Source organism: Miscanthus floridulus, chromosome 4 (genome assembly GCF_019320115.1).
Source record: "Miscanthus floridulus cultivar M001 chromosome 4, ASM1932011v1, whole genome shotgun sequence".
NCBI classification, from domain to species: domain Eukaryota; kingdom Viridiplantae; phylum Streptophyta; class Magnoliopsida; order Poales; family Poaceae; genus Miscanthus; species Miscanthus floridulus.
Genome location: NC_089583.1, coordinates 35,603,963 through 35,624,718, shown reverse-complemented (window position 1 = coordinate 35,624,718; position 20,756 = coordinate 35,603,963). Strand labels below are relative to the sequence as shown.

At 43.7% G+C, this 20,756-nt stretch overlaps 1 protein-coding gene and 1 pseudogene across 1 annotated transcript in view; both read left to right on the top strand.

Annotated features, from left to right (window-relative positions):
• The first annotated feature begins 3,372 nt into the window (after positions 1-3,372).
• LOC136548383 (CASP-like protein 1D1) lies at positions 3,373-5,472 on the top strand (annotated as a pseudogene).
• Positions 5,473-8,390: 2,918 nt separating this feature from the next.
• LOC136551311 (glutamine-dependent NAD(+) synthetase-like) overlaps positions 8,391-20,756 on the top strand; it is a 29,123-nt gene continuing 16,757 nt past the window's right edge. The window contains exons 1-10 of the mRNA XM_066542879.1: positions 8,391-8,706; positions 9,328-9,633; positions 10,047-10,270; positions 10,923-11,026; positions 11,768-11,902; positions 12,530-12,698; positions 16,840-16,975; positions 18,927-19,065; positions 20,126-20,302; positions 20,449-20,616. Coding sequence (XP_066398976.1) covers positions 8,513-8,706; positions 9,328-9,633; positions 10,047-10,270; positions 10,923-11,026; positions 11,768-11,902; positions 12,530-12,698; positions 16,840-16,975; positions 18,927-19,065; positions 20,126-20,302; positions 20,449-20,616 — 1,752 coding nt within the window. The 5' untranslated portion in view covers positions 8,391-8,512. The remainder of the gene's footprint in view (positions 8,707-9,327; positions 9,634-10,046; positions 10,271-10,922; positions 11,027-11,767; positions 11,903-12,529; positions 12,699-16,839; positions 16,976-18,926; positions 19,066-20,125; positions 20,303-20,448; positions 20,617-20,756) is intronic.

Sequence of the window (20,756 nt, the reverse complement as noted above, 5' to 3'; positions counted from 1 at the left end):
ATCCTCTCTTCCATTCCCATCGTTCAGCCTAGTTTATTTATTTTAATTAGGGGAAGATTAAATTAACATAGTAATTATCGTAACTCAAAGTGACTATAGAAAAAAATATATATATAGTTATTTTGTAGCTAGCTACAAAATAACTTATTATGTAGCCACTTTGAATTACGATAATTACTATGTTAATTTACGATATTATAGTAACTTCTTACTACGTAGTTTATTATAACGTTATGGTAAATATCCCTATGTGTTATAGTAACCCAACTATCGTAAATATGTATTGACATTATCGTAAATTAGTATATAAAATTATCATAAATAGAAGTGGCTACAGAATAACTTATATATATATATATATATATATATATATATATATATATATATATATATATATATATATATATATATATATATATATATATATATATATAACTACTATCCTGTAGCTGGCTACAGAATAACTTATTCTGTAGCCACTTTGAGTTACGATAATTACTATATTATTTTACGAGATTATAGTAACTCCTTACTAAGTAGTTTAATATAACGTTATGGTAAATATCCCCATGTGTTATAGTAACCCAACTATCGTAAACATGTATTTATATTATGGTAAATTAGTATATAAAATTATAGTAAATGGAGGTGGCTGCAGAATAACTTATTTTGTAGCCGGCTACTGAATAGCCTCTCCCTATATATATATAGGGAGAGGCTATTCAGTAGCTAGTTAGAGAATAAGTTATTCTGTAGCCACCTCTATTTACCATAATTTTATATACTAATTTACCATAATGTCAATATATATTTATTATAGTTGGGTTATTATAACACACGGGGATATTTACCATAACGTTATAGTAAACCACTTAGTAAGGAGTTACTATAATCTCATAAATTAATATAGTAATTATCGTAACTCAAAGTGGCTACAGAATAAGTTATTTTGTAGCCAGCTACAGTAGTAGGTCTATATATATATATATATATATATATATATATATAGACACACACACTAGTAGATAATGCGTTGCTCTCTTTTGTCTTGTGTGTATCGGGGGAAAAGATCCGTCCACTCAAGCATGGGTCACAAAGCATCGTCATCATATCTGATGGAATGGTCTGCATCACTTAACTAAGGTCCTGTTTAGATCCACCCAAAATCCAAAATTTTTCAAGATTTCCCGTCACATCAAATCTTGCGGTACATGCATGGAGCATTAAATGTATATAAAAAGAATAACTAATTGTACAGTTTGTCCGTAATTGGCGAGACGAATCTTTTAAGCCTAAATAGTCTATAATTGGACAATTTTTGCTAAATACAAACGAAAGTGCTACAGTAACCAAATGCCAAAAAAAAAATCGCATCTAAACGGGCCCTAATCTTTGCGATGATGTGAGCTCACATACAAAAGACGTACATTTCTCGGCTTACTTGACCCAGTTGTGCTCTCACACCTCGATCGCAAGTGGTTCGTAGTCATATATGTGAAATCGCTGTCAACTCTATTTGCAACTAGCTCATTTATTGGAGGCCGCTTACACACTCGTGTGCGATTAGCTTTTTGCAGAGGCTAATTAATATAATAACCAGGACTTAGGAATAACTAGTATATTATATGGGCTAACGCTACAGGCCACGTTAAGTCCAAAGTTAACTTATGAATTCTATGTAGACTATCTCAGACAAGAAAAATTTACGTTGTTGCATAGACATGTGGAATTTTAGTTTATTATAAATTTATAATAGTAACTCGACAAAGTATTTATATTGAAGTCTAAAAGGGGAGGCACCAAGGCAAGTCAAAATGCATATAAACCAAAATGTTTGTATTCAAATCAACGTCATGTTTCCCTGACATGTCAATTGCATCCACACTCAATACTAAACAATTAAGATACAGAGACAAATATATAAAAAATTCTTATGGGTGAACTAATGAACTGAATCGATAACTAACCTTCACATGGCAAAGAAGGAAATGACATATTGATATGAATTAGCAGAGTTTCTCCTCATTTCAGATCTACAAACATCTACAGACAGTATCAACTGGTGAAGGATTCATGATACAGATGTGTTGAGAAGGATAAGCTCAAAGAAAAGGAAATGACTGCCATATCTCAACAATGACAATTACTACCACGAAATTTTACCATCCATCTGTAGTCAAGCACCCCGGTTCCACACAACCCCAGGAGAGCGGGCGTACGCGCGTGTCATTGGTGCGCCCCGTGATCCAGCTACCGCGGGCTAGTTGGCCTGGCCGGCTGCCACCCGTCCAACGTCTAGCACGGGAGGGGGGGGGGGGGGGGGGCAAATCTAGGTCGCCTCGTAGATCTGGCTGTCACCTAGCTAGCGCCTAGCACGGGGGCCGGGGGGGGGGGGGGGGGGGGGGCAGATCCAGGCTACCCGACCTCTTGGCCACCGCCGGCTGTGAACTATGTGGGGCCCGGGTGCAGGCACCTGCTAGCCACGGGCCACCGATGAGCGTGGGGGTGAGCCGACCGGCCGCCGCTGTTTCCACTGCAGGGACGGCGCGCGGGGCGGTGTGGGCGACGACGATTTAGGGCTTGGGAGGCGCGCCAGGCAGGAGTGGGGTGCCGGTGCGATGGAGCAGGCGAGGGGAGGATTTGAGTCACGAGAGAGGAGGAGTCGCGCACGCGTCTCTGAGTCACGGGATGGGATGAGTGATGAAGCGCTGTGGTATGATCCAAAGAACGTCGTCCGTTGGATTAGAGTGAGTACGTAACTGAAAGGAGAGTTTAGAGTAGATCTCGTCCGTTTGTCTGTAATGAGTTGCTTTTCTGGGTATAGTTTATTTGGTGCATGGAGGAAAGGTCATGACTGCGGGGACACTTCACGGGGTAGTTTAAGGTAAGTTTAGAACCGGTGCCTTTTAGTATAGAGAGATAGATAGACTGGAATGTAATTGTACTTTGTGAAAGAGGCTTATTTAGGGATTGATGTGGCACGTAGTGAGGTATGTAACATGGATAGCTTAGCATGCATAGATGCGGAGTTAGTGAGGTTTGTTTTTTTTCAAGAGATGTAGATTAAAGAGCTATCAGAAACCACCTTAGTTATAAAAACAGAAGAAAAACAAACAAACATGCCCTAAATTTGTTTTCTTCTTCCATTATTCCATCGGCCAACCACCCCTGGCATGGCCGGCCCCCCGTGACTAGCTAAGGTCCATGGGAAATGGCGAGCTGGAGCTAGCCGAACCTTCTACTCTAACACAAGTTGTCCGGTGCCGTTTCTGAGTGCACAAGATATATATACACATACATATACGTAGATGTGGGCATCATACGATCGAGAAGGTTGCTTGATTTTGTCGAGTGTGAACAAAGCACTCGAAAATGACGTGGTACAACAAGGGCCGCGAGCTGAGCGAGCTAGGTTGCCTGCTTTTGGCTGTACGTGCCAACCAACCCCGGCCGCCCGGCTATATAGCGCGGCAACATCTAGAGCCGTCGTGCCGCAACACACCACAGCTAGCCACGCCCCGATCGACGTACGCCTGCCGGCTAGTAGCACCTGCAGCTTCTCTAGTTTAGCTAGCTAGCTGCCTCTGAGCCAGAGAGCCATCAGCCATGGCCACCGTGGACTGGACGTCGCCACGACGACGGAGTCCGGCAAGCAGGCGCCGTCCCCGCCTCCGGCGGCGCGCAGAAGCAGCTTCTCCGGCGCCGACCTGGCCCTGAGGGCGCTCCTGTTCGCGGTGACGCTCGCGGGGCTAGTCGTGCTGGCCACCGCCAAGCAGACGGCGCTCGTCCCGGTCCCGCAGAACCCGGGGCTCCTCCTCTCCGGCCCCGCCAAGTTCAACGACTCGCCGGCGCTCATGTGAGTAGTAGCTAACTAGCGCGCAAATGATATTTGTCAGTTGCCATCACGGCGCCGGCGCGCCTTAATTGCATGGAGCATGCAGGCCTCTGACGACGACTCTTTGCATGCATGTGGCCATGTGCTCGTCGCTCGCTCTGGTAGATATCTGCTGGTGGCGCTCGCTGTGCGTGACGTGCTTTCTACAGCTTGCTGACGGCCCTCACCTCGCTTAAGCTCATCTCCGGCTCCTCGATCTCCCACCAAGACTCTCTTCTTCCTTGTTCTGCTCGATGTGGTGAGCACCTTGTTTATTATACAAATTAATAAGCTTGGACAATATATTTAATTTCTTCTTCTTTGTAATAGCGTTCTTTTTTCCGGCCCTGCGCTTAATTTGACATATAAAAACTTTGGGCAACTACTGTCTTTTTAATTAAAAAAAATGGCTTTGTCACGCTTAATTTTGATATTGCTATAGTATTTCACGTTTATTAATTAGTTTCTGATCTTCACCTAAATATTATTTCATTAAAAAAATCTTTTCAAGAAAACATAATAGGGATCTTGCTAAAAAAACGATATCATGATTTCCATATATATATATATATATATAACCATCTTTCGGAAGAAAAAAACCAACATAGATTTTTCTATTTTTTAATAAATAATAGTCATATTAGTTCACCACAATATTTTACTAAATTTCGTTTTTTAAAGGGGATTAGGTTTCAAAAAAAATCGTTTCAATATAATACACGAAGTATTATGACTATACCATATGTTCTGGTGGATAAGAAGATATTTTTTCCTATGACAAAATCGACAATTATTGACTATATAGATGCGACATGTACATCAAAATATTGAGTATTTGGGTCAAATTACTTTAATTCACGCAGAGTTTTTTTTTTTAGAAATTCACGCAGAGTTATTAACCAATCTCTATATATAGGCAGATCTTATTGTTACTTACCAGTACGTATTTAGTCTCCAGTATTTGAAGTCACTCGGTCCATGCATCTTTGAAAACTCTCAAGAAGAGAGCTTAATTATATATTACTAGTCAGCGCGCGAAAAGGAAATGTATTTATTTCTAACATAACATCCATTTAAATTTGGTGCATCTCGCTATCTCATTGTGTGCGCGTGCATGCATGGCGGCAGTTATACGCAGCTATCATGGCTTCAGCGACCGGTGTAGCGTGGATCGGGTTCAAGGGCAACACGCACACCAACTGGAACAAGATCTGCAACCTCTACGGCAACTTCTGCCGTCACATCGGCAGCTCCGCCTTCCTGGGCCTCATCGCCTCCATCATCCTCGTCCTGCTCACCATCTTCAACGCCCACTCCTTGTACCGCCGCAGTCGCTGGCTAAGCTACCTGGTTATACGTACATCGATCGCCGGCTCATGGTGTGACATCTATTTCTACTTGTGGTCTAAATTTACAGGGAATCGAAGAATATAGAGCGTCATCTGTGTATTCTGTACTGCACTATGTATTTGTGTGTTTGTGCGGTTTATATTTCACTCTAGGTGTTTTTTTTCCCGACCATCGTTAGTTGTTGCTGTATATGTCATTATTCTAGCTGGTTCATCTGTTGCTTGTGCAACAAACATTTCATTATTAGTTATAACAAGGTGCTGTTTGGTTAACGATTTTTTGGCCTTAATCCGACGCTATACCGTTACACAGCCATGGAATTGGATCCAGACCTTATAGACACTTCACTCCCAATCGAGCGTGTTGTTGGAGCCCTTTGAACGTAGGAATTTCACATGATTCAGTTCATTTTTCGCAAAAAAAAAAGTAGGAATGGGAAAAAGCCCCGCGTTCCAAAGAGGGCCTTAATAACCTTTATGACTGCATGTCATCCACTCATCCTTCCTAAAATATAACAAACTGTGCGTATTAACCAGTTAGCATCAATTACTAATTTGTTTTTGAACAGAATTAGAACCAATTACTAGTAAAAAAAGAACTTGGTTCGTGGGCTCACGGGTGTGCTTGGGCCACGGTGATGGGTGAGGGAGTGAGACAGGAAGGCCTGGTTTGAGCCGGGAAGCCAACCAACAGGTCCTAAATTTCTAAATTCCAAACTTCCATTGCCTTGTTTCAGTTACTTCAACTAAACCTGTCGTAGCATATGCTTTGCTTTTGGATAACGGTATTATCAGCGTCCGGACGTCCAACACAAATAACCATCCGGACGCTTCCGCTCTACCCGCTCTACTCCGGCGCTCCTTTTCTTTGCTGACACACGTCACGGATCCCTTCTTTTCTCCTGTAATGCAATAGTAAAATCAGGTGATGATGGTTGCGCTCCCTGTAGAGCCAGTACAGACTCTGCACCTTGTCATATGTGAGAGAGATGGAAAGAAAAACAAATGGATCAGATGTTAATCATTGCTAGCAACATTGAGAAACAAGCAGTCTGTTTGGCAGGCCGTAAATGATCGTGGATTATTTACTGCTGGCTGGTTTGGTGTGAAAGAAAAGTATTGTTCCAGCTTATAATCCACGATCGTATATGAGCAAGCGAACAAGCCGAAGGTTCGCAATACTAAAAGCTTGTTTAGTTCCATTTAGTCCCTGAACTAAAGTTTGGTCTAGTCCCTGCCTGTTTGGATTCAGAGACCGAAGGGCATTAAAGCTACTATATAAAGACCAAAATACCCTTCTTCTCACTATCTCTCTCCTTCTGTGCATTAACGAGGGGCAGAGGGTGTCTTTTGGCTGGTTTAGTCCCCTTTAGTCAACCCAGGGGACTAGAGGACTAAACCAGTTTAGTTACTTTTTAGTCACCATATTTGGTAATTTAGTGACTAAAAGAGACCAAATCATGAACAAACATGGCCTAAAGAAATAGTGTATGCAACATTGAAAATAAACTTATATAACATCGAGGATAAGAATTAAAGCTGAACATCACACGCACTCATATAGATGATTCAAACAAAAAATCTCACCACAACATTGCCTTTTGCTTCACGTTCAAACCACAACATCTCAAAATCAAACCATGTGACGTATCAAAATTATCCAATGAAACATATTGAATCACCTCATGTAACATAAAAAAAACATGTTGCAACATCTCAAATAAGCTATTGCAACATCGCAAAATCCAATTTGTACAAAGTCTGCCATAAAACTTGTAACATCCAAGATTGATTGTGGCAACAAAATCACATACTACGACATAACCCACCATAGAACGCAGATCCGATTGACCTTTTCTTGTGAAGGAGTCTAAACACAATGGAGGGGGCTTGCCGCCAGCGAGGCCACCCCTCGATTGTGTAGTTCATCGCCGAGAGATAGATCCAACCATAGAGGAGTTCATAGTCGAGAGACACCTCAACATAGAGGTGTCCATTTAGATCCACAATGCCGCCATGGAGGCGAGGCAAGAAGGCGGGTAGGTGTAGCTGCGAGGGAAGAAAGAGGATGGGCATGAGCAGGCGGGGCCGCGAGGGAGGAAGAGGTAGTTAGGGAGTAAGGCGGTTAACGACGAAGGAGAAAGGCAAATAGAGATGACTAGCTGCGTCGGAGAGACGAAAAGCGGTGTGAGAGAGAAAGTAGATGTCGGGGCCGCTGGGAGGCTGCATGGCCTGTGATTCCAGTTAAAATAGCGTCGGACCGTCGCGTATGAGCATTTCTGTTTAGAGAACTGCAACAGTCGTCCGTCCCAAAAACAGAACCTATTCGACCGGTGAGGTATTGTAGCAACGTATCGTAGGGCTTTGAGTTCTGACGGGTGGATCCCAGTCCCAGTAGACAGCTGGCGCCTGATTGCACCTTCGGAGCCGCCCACGCGGCCACGCTTCTGGTGCTTTCGATGTTCGTCGATTCGATTCCCCACAGGCACAGCCACTCCCTCCACAGGCCCACACGAAAAGCCGAACAGAAATGCTATACAACACATGCGTGTTTTAGCGTAAAAAACATATAAATTTTTGGTGTACTACGGGACCAGGAACGCAACCGGGTTGGTCGGCGTACTTGGGCCGGGAGTGGCGTGGCGCCGCCGAGTCAGCGTGGAACGGCCTGGCGCTCGGGGTCACCGCCGCCGTGACCGTGCCCGTGTGCTAGTCCAGTCCAGCGTCAGCGTGCATGGACAGGACGATCGCGTGTTGAAGATCGACAGAGCTGACGGAAATAATACACTGCAATGCCACAGTGCCACGGTGATGTCTTCACCGCCATTCTCCACACTTCACGCTGCACTGCACTGCACTGCACTATGGGTGAGTCGGTACTCCAAAGTCCAAACGCAGATTGGCAAGTTCAGAAGTTCGTTGCATCTCGTCATCGTATTCGTCTTCGAATTTGTGATTTGTCCTTTCATAGAAAAAATTATTCCGTGTGATCTGTGGATATATGATCTTGTGATTGTGTGAAGGTAAAAGAAAACTGGAGGCAGGAGGTAGAAGAAGAGTGAAGGCTGTTGAATCTTAATTATATGGGTGAAAAAAAAGTGTCAAAACTGTATAAAACACGTAGTGGCGCAACAGACTCAAAGCCGAAACATTCTTCAGCCGCCGCCTTGAATCCTCTCCCCGCGCGCGCCGAAGGCCGAACCAAACGAGCCTCTCATCTCAGGCCGGCCGTCTCGATTCGGGAGGAGGAGGAGGAGCGGAGTGGCCCCTCATCTGGGTGGCGGGCGAGATGAGGCTACTGCGGGTCGCCACGTGCAACCTCAACCAGTGGGCGATAGACTTCGACACCAACCTCCGCAACGTCAAGGAGTCCATCGCGCGCGCCAAGGCTGCCGGCGCCGCCATCCGCGTCGGCCCCGAGCTCGAGCTCACTGGCTACGGCTGCGAGGACCACTTCCTCGAGCAGGACACCACCGCCCACGCGTACGTCACCGCCTAGTACCTTCTATCCCTACTAGTCTCGGCCGGCCCAGCCCGGCTCCCATGGCTCATATATAAAATTCGGTAGATTACCGTGTTGCTCGAGATCAAGTATCCCGCACCACATTACAGTGGCTACGTTCTCGTGTGGTGGAGCCTGAATCCTTTTCACAATTTGGGGATTCTGCTAGATTACACTCTGGTAGGATAGGATCAGCTACTTCTACTGCACTCTGGTAGAATCAGTTACTTTTACTTCACTCTGGTGGAACCAGTTCACTTGGGGTGGAATGGGTTACTTCTCTACTCAACCTTGGTTGAATTACCTATGTTGTCTAGAAGTTGCACTAATTAACTTTAGTCTTTTTCTAGGAAAGCTTTCTCTGTCCGCAATGCAAAGAACATGTAAACAAATTGATAAGTCAAAAACAAAATGTATGGCAGGGCAACCAAATCACTCATGTCATTTAATTTGTATTTCTCTGCATTCAGGGACTTGAAACCATTCCATTTAGCTTGATACAACTGCCGAATATGCACTCCTTATCTGGAAGACACTATATTATTCATGTGACTTATTATATGCAGCTTCTGTTATTAGTTTAACTGTGTATCAATCTGCAGATGGGAGTGCTTAAAGGACATTTTAACTGGGGACTATACGGACAACATCTTATGCAGCATAGGAATGCCAGTTATTTTCAATAGTGTGCGGTATAATTGCCAGGTTTTCTGCCTAAATCGCAAGATAATCATGATCCGACCAAAGATGTCCCTTGCAAATGATGGAAATTATCGGGAATTCCGTTGGTTTTCTGCTTGGACATTTAAAGACGAGATTGTTGACTTTCAGCTCCCTATTGAAGTCTCAGAGGCTATATCCCAGGATACTGTGCCTTTTGGTTATGGATACATGTGGTTTTTAGATGTGTAAGTATGAATGCTACTTGAATTTATTTCTGTGGTTGTAATTTTAGCTTCCTGCTTTTCTAGTGAACATGCTAGAGAAAACCATTGGTTTGTTGCCATCGATTTAAAAGTCAATTGTATCATGTAGGAGTACATGGTATCGAAGAGTTCAAGTTCAATTTAAAGTTTTTTTTCAAACTGAGTGGGATATTGGACTGAAATAAGACATATCACTTTCTTAGTTTGAAATGTTCTGCAGTTTATCTTTTTTTTGAGCGAATGTTCTGCAGTTTATCATGAAGGTTTAGTCTATATGCTTCATAAACTAATAAATCTATATACTCTCTGTGATGTATATTATTGATGATAAAGCACTACTTAAGCATTAGTTGCTATTTGATCTTGTTTTTTTTTTAAAAATTCCTTTTGTCCAGGTCTTTGGCTGCTGAAACCTGTGAAGAGCTCTTTACAGCAAACGCTCCTCGGATTGACCTAGCATTAAATGGTGTTGAGGTTTTCATGAATGCAAGTGGAAGCCACCATCAGTTAAGGAAGCTCAATCTTCGGATTGATTGCATAAGGAATGCAACTCAAACATGTGGTGGTGTTTACATGTATGCTAATCATCAAGGATGCGATGGTGGCCGCCTTTATTATGGTATCTCAAAATGCCGTTGTTTGTGCTCTTGTAGTTTAGTTTTTTATTATCTGATTTTATTTTCTCATCTTCAGTTGTCAACCAATTTATTATTATCTCCAACACGTCATTCATAATTTTTTTTTATTCTTTTATACCTGACTTGAATGTCTGTTTATCACATCCACATGATATTATCCACTACGCAAACAAAACTGAGGAGCAAAATGCTTTGTCCTCTCCTTTATCGTTGGAGGTTGCAGTACTGAAACTGTATGTAGGATACATGGCATGTCAGTTTGGAGCTAGTGGTTTTGGGTAGTCCGACAGAGGGGATGTGGTGTTATGAATGGAATTCTTAAAAATGTTCTTCTCACAAATAATTCCTGTGGCTATACCTCATAATTGCTGATGGCTAGGGTAGCATGTGCTTATCCATGAATCCATGACGATATTTTACTGGGGACAGAAATTTAATTGTTCTTTTATGAACTGAAGTGCCTTCTGAGAGTGCTGTTTACAGAAGATGTATTAACTATGTATGCTGTTCTACACTTTAAGTTTCTGAATGACGTTCCTGATTTGGCCCTTTCTTTCTTAATTCTTCAATTGTGTTCTATTTTGATCATACTTATCCAGAGAAATTTTCTGTTTTTTAAAATGTTCCCACTAGATGGTTGTTGCTGCATTGCTGTAAATGGTGATTTGGTAGCTCAGGGATCTCAATTCTCGTTGAAGGATGTAGAAGTTCTGGATGCTCTGGTAGATCTTGATGCTGTAAGTTCTAATCCTTTAGGTATTTTTTGTATTTGTGTAATCCTGTGAGTGTTTCCTGTTATATTTTTAGTTACATGAAAATTATTCTTTGGTTTGTTGCCCAACCAACCTTGATAAAATTGTTCCTATCCAAAAGAAAAAAAATGTTGTCCATAGTGCCCATGAGATTGCCAGGATCTCGGGATTTACAGTAAAATTCATATGATGTGACCTAGGGCCATGAGCATTCAAAAGAAATTGCAACTATCCAAGCAAGTACAAAATTCTCTGGACCCTACCAAAAATTGGTAAGGTGGGTTGTCGCAAAAATAATACATTCAACTACTCCCCGAATTTTCTATATCTACCATCTGAAACACCTTTCCCTGTTTGCATAGAAAGAACATTTGTTAAGAAATTATCACATTGTTATGGGTATAATAGTTAGTTTAGCTGTTAGGCCTGGTATATCCATTCCGTGCTTTTACTTATTCTTTGTATCTTTTAGAAACTTCTTATTGAGCGTTTGCCTGTTTGCAGTTCTCCAAAGTCCATATTTATTCCGCTTTACTATATTTCTTAAGCTTTAAGTTTGTGAGCTATGGATTGTGCAAACACGGGTCGTATTCTGCTTTACTATATGCAGTTCTCCAAAGTCCACATTTGTTCTGCTTTACTATAAATTATGAGCTATCTGGCTGTAGTTTTAATGCAAATGTGAGTCTCATTCTAGCACAGCTAATCATTCATTTCTGCAATCAGGTATCGAGTTATCGAGCATCTGTTTCTAGTTTCAGAGAGCAAGCAAGCCACAGAAAAAATGTACCTTTTGTGAAGGTACCATATAAGCTTTGCCAATCATTTCAGAGTGGAATGGTTCCGACTTCTCCAGTTGAGGTTAGTTGGTCTTCCAATATTCCAATGTTACTCTGTATGCTTTAGTAGGTGGGTTTTTGTTACCATATCTGAAAGCAACTCAAGCTTTCTTCCAGTTAGAGCATCTAGTATGGGCCTCAACATTGTAAACCAGTCACCAGTGTATGATGATTAAGCTTTGATAAGTAATGCCTGTTAGCTCATCCCATAATCATATATACAATATGAACTAATGTGCTTTTAGAAGAACTTCACAGCAGAGCCCAACTGGTTAATCTTAAATTAGACTAAGGTATGGGCCAATTCTTGAAGCGTTTATTGATGTACTTAATGATTAAACATGCTTGGGCTTTGGAATTTTATAATCCTATGTATAAATTTTCTAACATCCTGGGTTTATTTTGTAAAATTTCTTCCTGCTAATATCGTAACTATTGTTGACAATCTATTTGAACATCTGCTTTATACTGAGAAAACATTGCATAAAATCATTGTTACCCTGATTGTCGTTTTACTAAGTATTCATAGGCAAATGCTTTCTCCCTTGTCTATATCTTGAGCCCTACAATAGATTGGTGTATCACCATGAAAACTGTGCAAATGGGTATTTGGAGTAACCTTTTCTATCACGTCCATCTTTGAGCACAGATTATATATCATTGTCCTGAAGAAGAGATTGCATTTGGACCTAGTTGTTGGCTATGGGATTATTTGAGGAGGAGTCAAGCATCAGGATTTTTGCTTCCACTTTCTGGTGGTGCAGATAGTTCATCTGTTGCGGCAATAGTCGGGTGCATATGCCAACTTGTCATAAAAGGTCAGATCTAATTTCTGTCTTCCTTCTTTCACCTTTTAGTAGAATGTTCTCTGAACTGTCTTCGAAACATAGTTTGCAGGAGTGTTAAACAGATGCAAAAGTTACTATTTAGGGATAAGAAAAACCTTCTAGTAGAAGGTTCTCTGAATTGTCTTCGAAACATAGTTTGCAGGAGTGTTAACAGATGCATATGTCGACATTTAGGGATGAGAAAGCCACCTGACTATGAATTATCGGACTTGTTAACAGATGCATATGTTGACATTTAGGGATGAGAAAGCCACATGACTATGAATTATCAGATGGTGTTGTTTTTTATGGATAAGTCTGGCTGTCGTGGTCTTTGTGGGGCTGTTGTGGTCTTTGTGTTTTTAGGACAGCATAGGACAGCATCTTAGACTAGAGGACAGCATCTAGGACAGCATCTTAGACTAGCATCTAGAGGACAGCATCTTAGCATCTAGGACAACATCTTAGACTAGCATCTTGGCATATGCTTGGCTGGCTAGCAGCCTATAAATATGTATCCCCAACCCCTCGGGTTGGTATGGCATTGAGAAATAAACCAGAAAATTGTCCCAACTCCTATAGTCATCATCTCTCGATGAGAGTAAGAATTCTGCTACTTCTAAGAGTGAGAATTCAGCGACTAATAAGTGGTATCAGAGCCGTATTATCCTGTAGCCTGAGCATCTCCTGCTCATCTCCTCTCCCAGCCACACAACAGCCCCAGCTGCGAGCAGCAGCTCCGGCCGCTCCTGCTCACTCCTCCCCTGCGCAGACGAGCAGTAGCTTGTCTGAAGCAGCCCTCTCCCCACGCAGCAGCCCCCCGGTAGCGCGTCATGTCCGCAGGGCAGTCTCAGCGCTCGGTCGCCTCGAGCACGCGGCGGAGCTGGCAGCAGCCAGAGCGGAGGCGGAGGCAGCGGCGGCGGCGAATGCAGCGCGTGCGGCGGTAGCGGAGGTCGAGGCTCTGCGCGGCAGCATCGGCAGCTCCATTTTCGCTGACGACACCGCCGACGCGGACCTCGAGCTGCTAGAGAGGGAGGCAGCGCGAGCGCGGGCGGCGCAGTGGGCAGCCGCGCACGCCCACGAGCGTGGCGACAGCCCAGACAGGCGCGGACGCGCTGGCGGCGCTCCTGGAGGAGGCGCACACAGCGGTGGCACTCCTGGGGCAGCCGCCCACGAGGCGTGGACGCGCCGGCAGCCCAGACAGGTGCGGACGCGCCGGCGACGCTCCTGGAGGAGGCGCGCACGGCAACGGTGGCAGACGGGTCGATGGAGAGCGCGGCCTTCACAGACAGCGTGGCTCTCTCTCCCCGGATCGGTACCGACGGGTCGATGGAGAGCGCGGCCTTCACAGGCAGCGTGGCTCTCTCTCCCCGGATCGGTACCGTGGTTACCACGGGCTCCAGGCTGTTGTCAGGGACGTCGGTCCCGGCGATGGGTGGCCTACCCTCACCAAGACCAACTATGTCGAGTGGGCTGCGGTGATGAGGGTAAAGCTCCAGGTGCGGCACATGTGGGAGGCAGTCCGATATGGCGACGTCGACTACGACCTAGATCGACGGGCGCTGGATGCCCTCATCGCTGCAGTCTCGCCCGAGATACAGTTCTCGCTTACCAACAAGCGGACTGCCAAGGAGGCTTGGGATGCCATCGCTGCGGCACGCATCGGCAGCGACCGCGCCCGCAAGTCCACACTGCAGGCACTTCGCAAGGAGTGGGAGAACCTGGCCTTCAAGCCAGGTGAGGACGTTGATGACTTTGCTCTCCGTCTCAACACTCTGTTGCAGAAGATGGTGCCGTTCGGCGATGACACCTACGGCGAGGAGAGAGCTGTCGAAAAGCTCTTTCGCTGCGTCCCCGAGAAGTACAAGCAGATGGCTCGCTCGATCGAGTCCCTGCTGGATCTCTCCACGATGTCGATCGAGGAGGCAATAGGTCGCCTCAAGGTCGTCGACAGCGATAAGCCACAGTCTCTCTCGGGGCCCATCACCAAGCGCGTCGTTGAGCTAGCTGGGCTCACCGACTGCAACCCAGCTCTCACTCCGATGGAGGAGAGGCTGAAGCTAAGCCGCGACAGCACGACGGAGGAGGTGGACGCTACGCAGTACCGGCGTCTTGTGGGGAGCCTTCGCTACCTCGCCCACACACGGCCGGACTTGGCATTCTCCGTCGACTACGTTAGTCGGTTCATGCAGCGACCGACGACGGAGCACCAGCAGGCTGTGAAGAGGATCATCCGCTACGTTGCGGGGACTCTCGACCACGGCCTCTACTACCCTAGGTGCCTTAGGGCGGCACACTTCGTCGGGTACAGCGACAGCGACCACGCCGGCGACATCGACACGAGCGGGATCCTCTTCTTCCTCGGCAAGTGCCTCGTTAGCTGGCAGTTGGTCAAGCAGCAGGTGGTGACCCTGTCCAGCTGCGAGGCCGAGTACATAGCGGCCTCGACCGCTTCGACTCAGGTGCTCTGGCTCGCTCGACTGCTTGGTGATCTCCTCGGCAGAGACACTAGAGCGGTGGAGCTCAGGGTGGACAACAAGTCCGCTCTGGCCCTGGCAAAGAATCCCATCTTCCATGAACGCAACAAGCACATCCGGGTGAGGTACCACTTCATCCGAGGCTGTCTTGAGGAAGGAAGCATTAAGGCAAGCTACATCAACACTAAGGACCAGCTTGCAGACCTGCTCACCAAGCCCCTTGGGAGGATCAAGTTCCTTGAGCTCTGCTCCAGAACCGGGATGGTTCAACTTTCCCACAAGACGACGCACAAGACTTAGGGGGAGAATGATGGATAAGTCTGGCTGTTGTGGTTTTTGTGGGGCTGTTGTGGTCTTTGTGTTTTTAGGACAGCATAGGACAACATCTTAGACTAGAGGACAACATCTAGGACAGCATCTTAGACTAGCATCTAGAGGACAGCATCTTAGACTAGCATCTTGGCATATGCTTGGCTGGCTAGCAGTCTATAAATATGTATCCCCAACCCCTCGGGTTGGTATGGCATTGAGAAATAAACCAGAAAATTGTCCCAACTCCTAGTGTCATCCTCTCTCGATGAGAGTAAGAATTCTGCTACTTCTAAGAGTAAGAATTCAGCGACTAACAGTTTTATTCCATTGAAATAAAACTATGGTTCATGTCATGGCATAGGGAATAAATTAGGGCAAAGTAATTATTCTAATATCAAAATTAACACATAAAATATCATGGAACTGTACATGATGATCAAATGGAACGATACTGAAGCATTACTTTGGGCTGACATGTATAGGGCTCAGTGCATTGTCATAACCTTTTAATTTTTCTTTTTTGAATTAAGTGTCTCTGTTCACATCTCTAGTTGGCATTTGGTGGGCCATTAACAAATCAAAGAGTGGATGGTCAAGTCCAGAAAGGTCTAAACTCCATTATCATCCTTGGAGCCTGGCAATCTGGAATCATTGCAATCTGGGATTTTGCCTAATTTGAAATTTTATATGGGGGTAATAGAGTTCATCAGGGAGGAGTTACAACTTTGGTGTTTAGCTGGGGCTCAAGGGGTTTCACATGTCCTTGCTCTTGGGTCAAGTGATAGTTTGTTTGTTGGTCGAGGTCATTTTAGTGTTTGTGTTCAGTAGCAAGAATCTATAAGTATTGTGTGGTTTGACTCTATGGTGTTGTATGGGTTCAAAACCCTTTTTTGCTTCTTAATATATGATACACAGCTCGAATTCAAACTGAGGGTTTGCACTATAATTCAGACATTTGAAAAGAGGTATATGGTGGAATACTTTTTTTTAAACAATATGGTTGAATACTTGTAATTCAGAATTTCAAATGTTTAAAAATATAGGTATGATGGAATACTCTATTTGACGTCATCTCCATTTTTTTTTGTCATTTGAGCTTGATGTAATTGAATAAACCAAACAGGTTGATGAATATCCACCATACTAAATATTTGTCTTATGAGTTGTGAAGTTGCAATCATCATTTGCTATTCTTCTGTGAAAGTTCCTGGTGTGAATTGCCCACATTTGAATTCTTCCTCGTCAAATATCTCACTGGACAAAGTTCCTGGTGTTCTATTTTCCTCTTGATTAATTGATCAAATTTTGTCAAAAGAATTAATGATCATGTCAACAACCTGCAGATATAGAGAAAGGAGATGAGCAAGTTAAGGCAGATGCTCTTCGGATTGGGCAGTATAAAGATGGGGAGATCCCAACAGATAGCAGGGAATTGGCTAAACGTTTGCTTTACACTGTTTACATGGGAACTGAAAACAGGTGAGTTTTTCTTTGTAGTGACCTTATTCTAATGTGTGCCCTTCCCATTTCCTTTTTCTCAAACACAAGAGAATTGTGTATCATTTCATTAAGAAAGAAGAGAGTACAAAGGGAAGTAGAGAAACCCTAAAAAAACACACCCAAGACACAGTCACAAGATACACTCCTAACACAACTTAAGGAGAAAACAGAAGCAGGAAGCCAATTGCAGCAGCTGGCAATCAAACAACCACAAGCCTGGAGCGCTAGCCTATTTGAGACGACCTGGGAAGCATCTCCTAGTGACGTTTTGTTCCACCAGCACACCAAAGGATACACTCATTAGTGACTGCTTGCAGCACCACCATTTGGATTTGCACAATTGAAGAGTGAGGATACAACAGTTGCTACGCTTCCAAATTTCCCAAGCCACAAGAATAATGAGTGAGTTAAGCCCCTTCACATCCTTGGGTGGCACCACTAGCTTGAGAATCTGCTTATCGAAGGTTGGGGTGCGATGGCAATCAGGCCCAATGCATTGAATTGTTATTGTGTAAGTGGCTATGTTGATAATGCTTATTGCTATTGTATATGCTCTTTGTTAGATGTATATGTACTTGTTTGTAATTCATTCATTGTGGAGGGATTTCTTTGCATATGTATGCACATATGCCTCTTGTATATTGGCAGCTTACTGAATAATACTTGAGCTACTGTTAACACGGTCAAACAATATTATAAATTTATATGAAGAGTATGGTATTTGATATGAGGGAAAGGGTCTTTTTACAAATTTGGAACTAGAATCTATGAATCGACACCAAGTCGGAGACCAGGCATCCAATACACCAGAACCACTAGGTCCTTTTCTCTAGTTCATGGTATAGAGCATTCAAAGGTGTCCCTAAGGAGATTCACCAACTTCTGACTCCTGAGTTACACTGGTTAGACAGTTGAACAGTTGAAGTCCAGGGGGATATCTCTCTGGGCAAGTTTTTTTCCCTAAGGAGATTTGAAAAGGGTTCCACTCTCTAATTATCTTGGTTTCCTGGACAATTTGGATACTGTGTCTTCCATGGTGAACCCAGCGTTCCAGTAATCAGGGCATTGCTAATGAAAGCGCTCTTTAGTGCTTGGCTGGCGCCACAGCGCTCCTTGAGCTGCTCCCAATGTCGCTTGCTCCAGGTGTCTAGCCCGTGTAGTGTGAGTTGGGTTACAGACTTTGTATGTGTCCTTTTTAGTTTTTCTGTCCATGGTGTGGGGAGGGCATGGAGTTTCTTTAATTCCTATTCCTGTTACTTTGTACCATATTTCTTTCTTAATGCAATGACATGCAGCTCTCTTGCGTGTTCAAGGAAAAAAGGCATCCAACACCAACAGTCATCAAGTATCCAGACCGGACAGCCCATCCCCACTCCCGCTCCAACTACCCTCACATTAGGCCAATGCTCCATATAGCTGCATGGGTACTTTGGCAACACAAAATCCCCAGTTTCTGTGGAAAAGGAAGTTCAAAGATGAAGTTATTGTACAAGATGGATCATGGCTAGATAGTCTTTACTCCCCTTTAATTTATTTCCTTAAACTCTGTAGTCTGTACACATGTTTTCTTCTTAAATTTAATTTAAAACAGCTTGTGCTGTGGGGATTGGGGAACCTCCCCACAATTTTTCATTAAAAATGTTGTATTTGGCACATGCATGGCTGTAGTTGAAGTTTGAATTTTTTTCCTTGATGTGATGGAAGTGTTTTAATTTCCAATTGCTACAGCATTGTAACTTGTGATTTTTTTTAAATGGTAAACATGTGATGATTTCAATGTAAATCAATCCAAAGTATTAAATAGGAGATATCTGCTTTTCATTCATCGTTGTTTAATTTGTATTCTAGGTTATCTGTGATTGTAGAAATTTTGTTTGTTGAAGTTGTAGATTGTTAGTTTGCTTTATTTACATTGCCATGTTCTGGACAGTTCTGAAGATACGAGATCACGTGCCAAAAGGCTAGCTGAGGAGATTGGTTCATTCCACCTGAATGTACCCATTGATAGTATAGTATCTGCTTTTCTTTCCTTGTTTGAAACATTGACCGGGAAGCGACCACGCTACAAGGTATTTCTTCAACATGACTTCAATTTACTAAATTACTGCAGTGCAGAAACATAAAAATAAACTAGACCAACCTAGTAGGAACTAGGTGGCATTTCATTAAGAAGAAAATAAGCACCCAAATCCGTGTTGACGAGGACTTGAACATGGGCGGTCTGGGTATACATGACTAGCCAAGCTAGCTCAGATTTGTGTGCAGAGAACACATATATAGTTGAATTCATGTTTATTCACCTTTTCATGGTATTTTAGTTTGTGGCTAGCTAAGATTGTTGAACTGAAATTTTTGCTTAATAGCCCTTAACAGGTATGCCTGCAAACTTTTAACTATTTCTTCTTTTGCAATAATTGTGAAATGTGGCCTGGGGAACGGGTAGTTATGCTTAGGTGGCTTTGGTCACTGTCAGGCTTATCTCTTATGGGTTAGGTTCTCTTGTCTCACTGGCATTTTGGGCTTCTGGGAGGAACTACTAGCCCTGACCTCAAGACACAAGGAGTCAATGAAACGGGGGGGGGGAGGGATTGCCACCCCTACATAAGGGACATTACGTTTTTATACTCTACATACCTTAGCACCTTATATGTAAGGCCATCCTTATAAGTTACCAGTCCTAGATCTACAGGTTTTAAAATATAGATTGGTATCATGAGTACAAGGGGTTTCGATGATATTGTTGTGGCCAAAAGTCCTCATTAGCAATGATAATAGATTAAAATTGATGGTAGCCAGCCGATTGCCATCTGACTACCCTTCAGCGGTAAAAATATCAGACCAAATGGTACATATGAGTTCCATTTTTCCCCTCGAACAACGCAGGAGAGCTGCGTGCCATTTCATTAAGAAGAATATGATTTTCAATTTGAGGAAGTCTCTGGTGCAAGCGGTAGAGTCTTACCGCCTGTGACTGGAAAGTCCCGGGTTCTAGTCGCGGTCTCCTCGCATTGCACAGGCGAGGGTAAGGCTTGCCACTAACACCCTTCTCCAGACCCCGCACAGAGCGGGAGCTCTCTGCACTGGGTACGCCCTATTTTACTACCCAAAAATATTTCTTGTATGCTTCAGGTTGATGGGGGCTCAAATACCGAGAATCTGGGATTGCAAAATATTCAAGCCCGAATCAGGATGCTGTTAGCCTTTATGATGGCTTCTCTAATGCCATGGGTCCAAAACAAATCTGGGTTCTATCTTGTTCTTGGAGGCTCGAACGTTGATGAAGGGTTATGTGGTTATTTGACAAAGGTAACGCATTGCCCAACTTAGGTCTGTCTTTAGATTGCTCCATAGATGCCCAATGGGTATGGCATTTTTTTTCATGATTTCTCTAACTGCAATGTATTGTTTGCTGGTGTGTGGAAATGTAATAAGACTGTTCTTGCTTTACAAAGTATGACTGCAGTTCAGCTGATATAAACCCCATTGGAAGTGTAAGTAAGCAAGACCTGAGGGCTTTTTTACGATGGGCAGCAATTCATCTTAAGTATTCTTCCTTGGCCGAGGTTGAAGCTGCACCACCTACTGCAGAGCTTGAGCCAATACGGGCAAACTACAATCAGGTATATATAAACTTGTTCCCCAACTTTTAGATAGAAATCATTAGAAGTCATGTTTGATATATCTGCATAAATCTGTAGTGCAAAATTGTGAAAACTTTGAACTTCTACTCGAGGCTTGTACCATGGTAGGGCTCATGTAT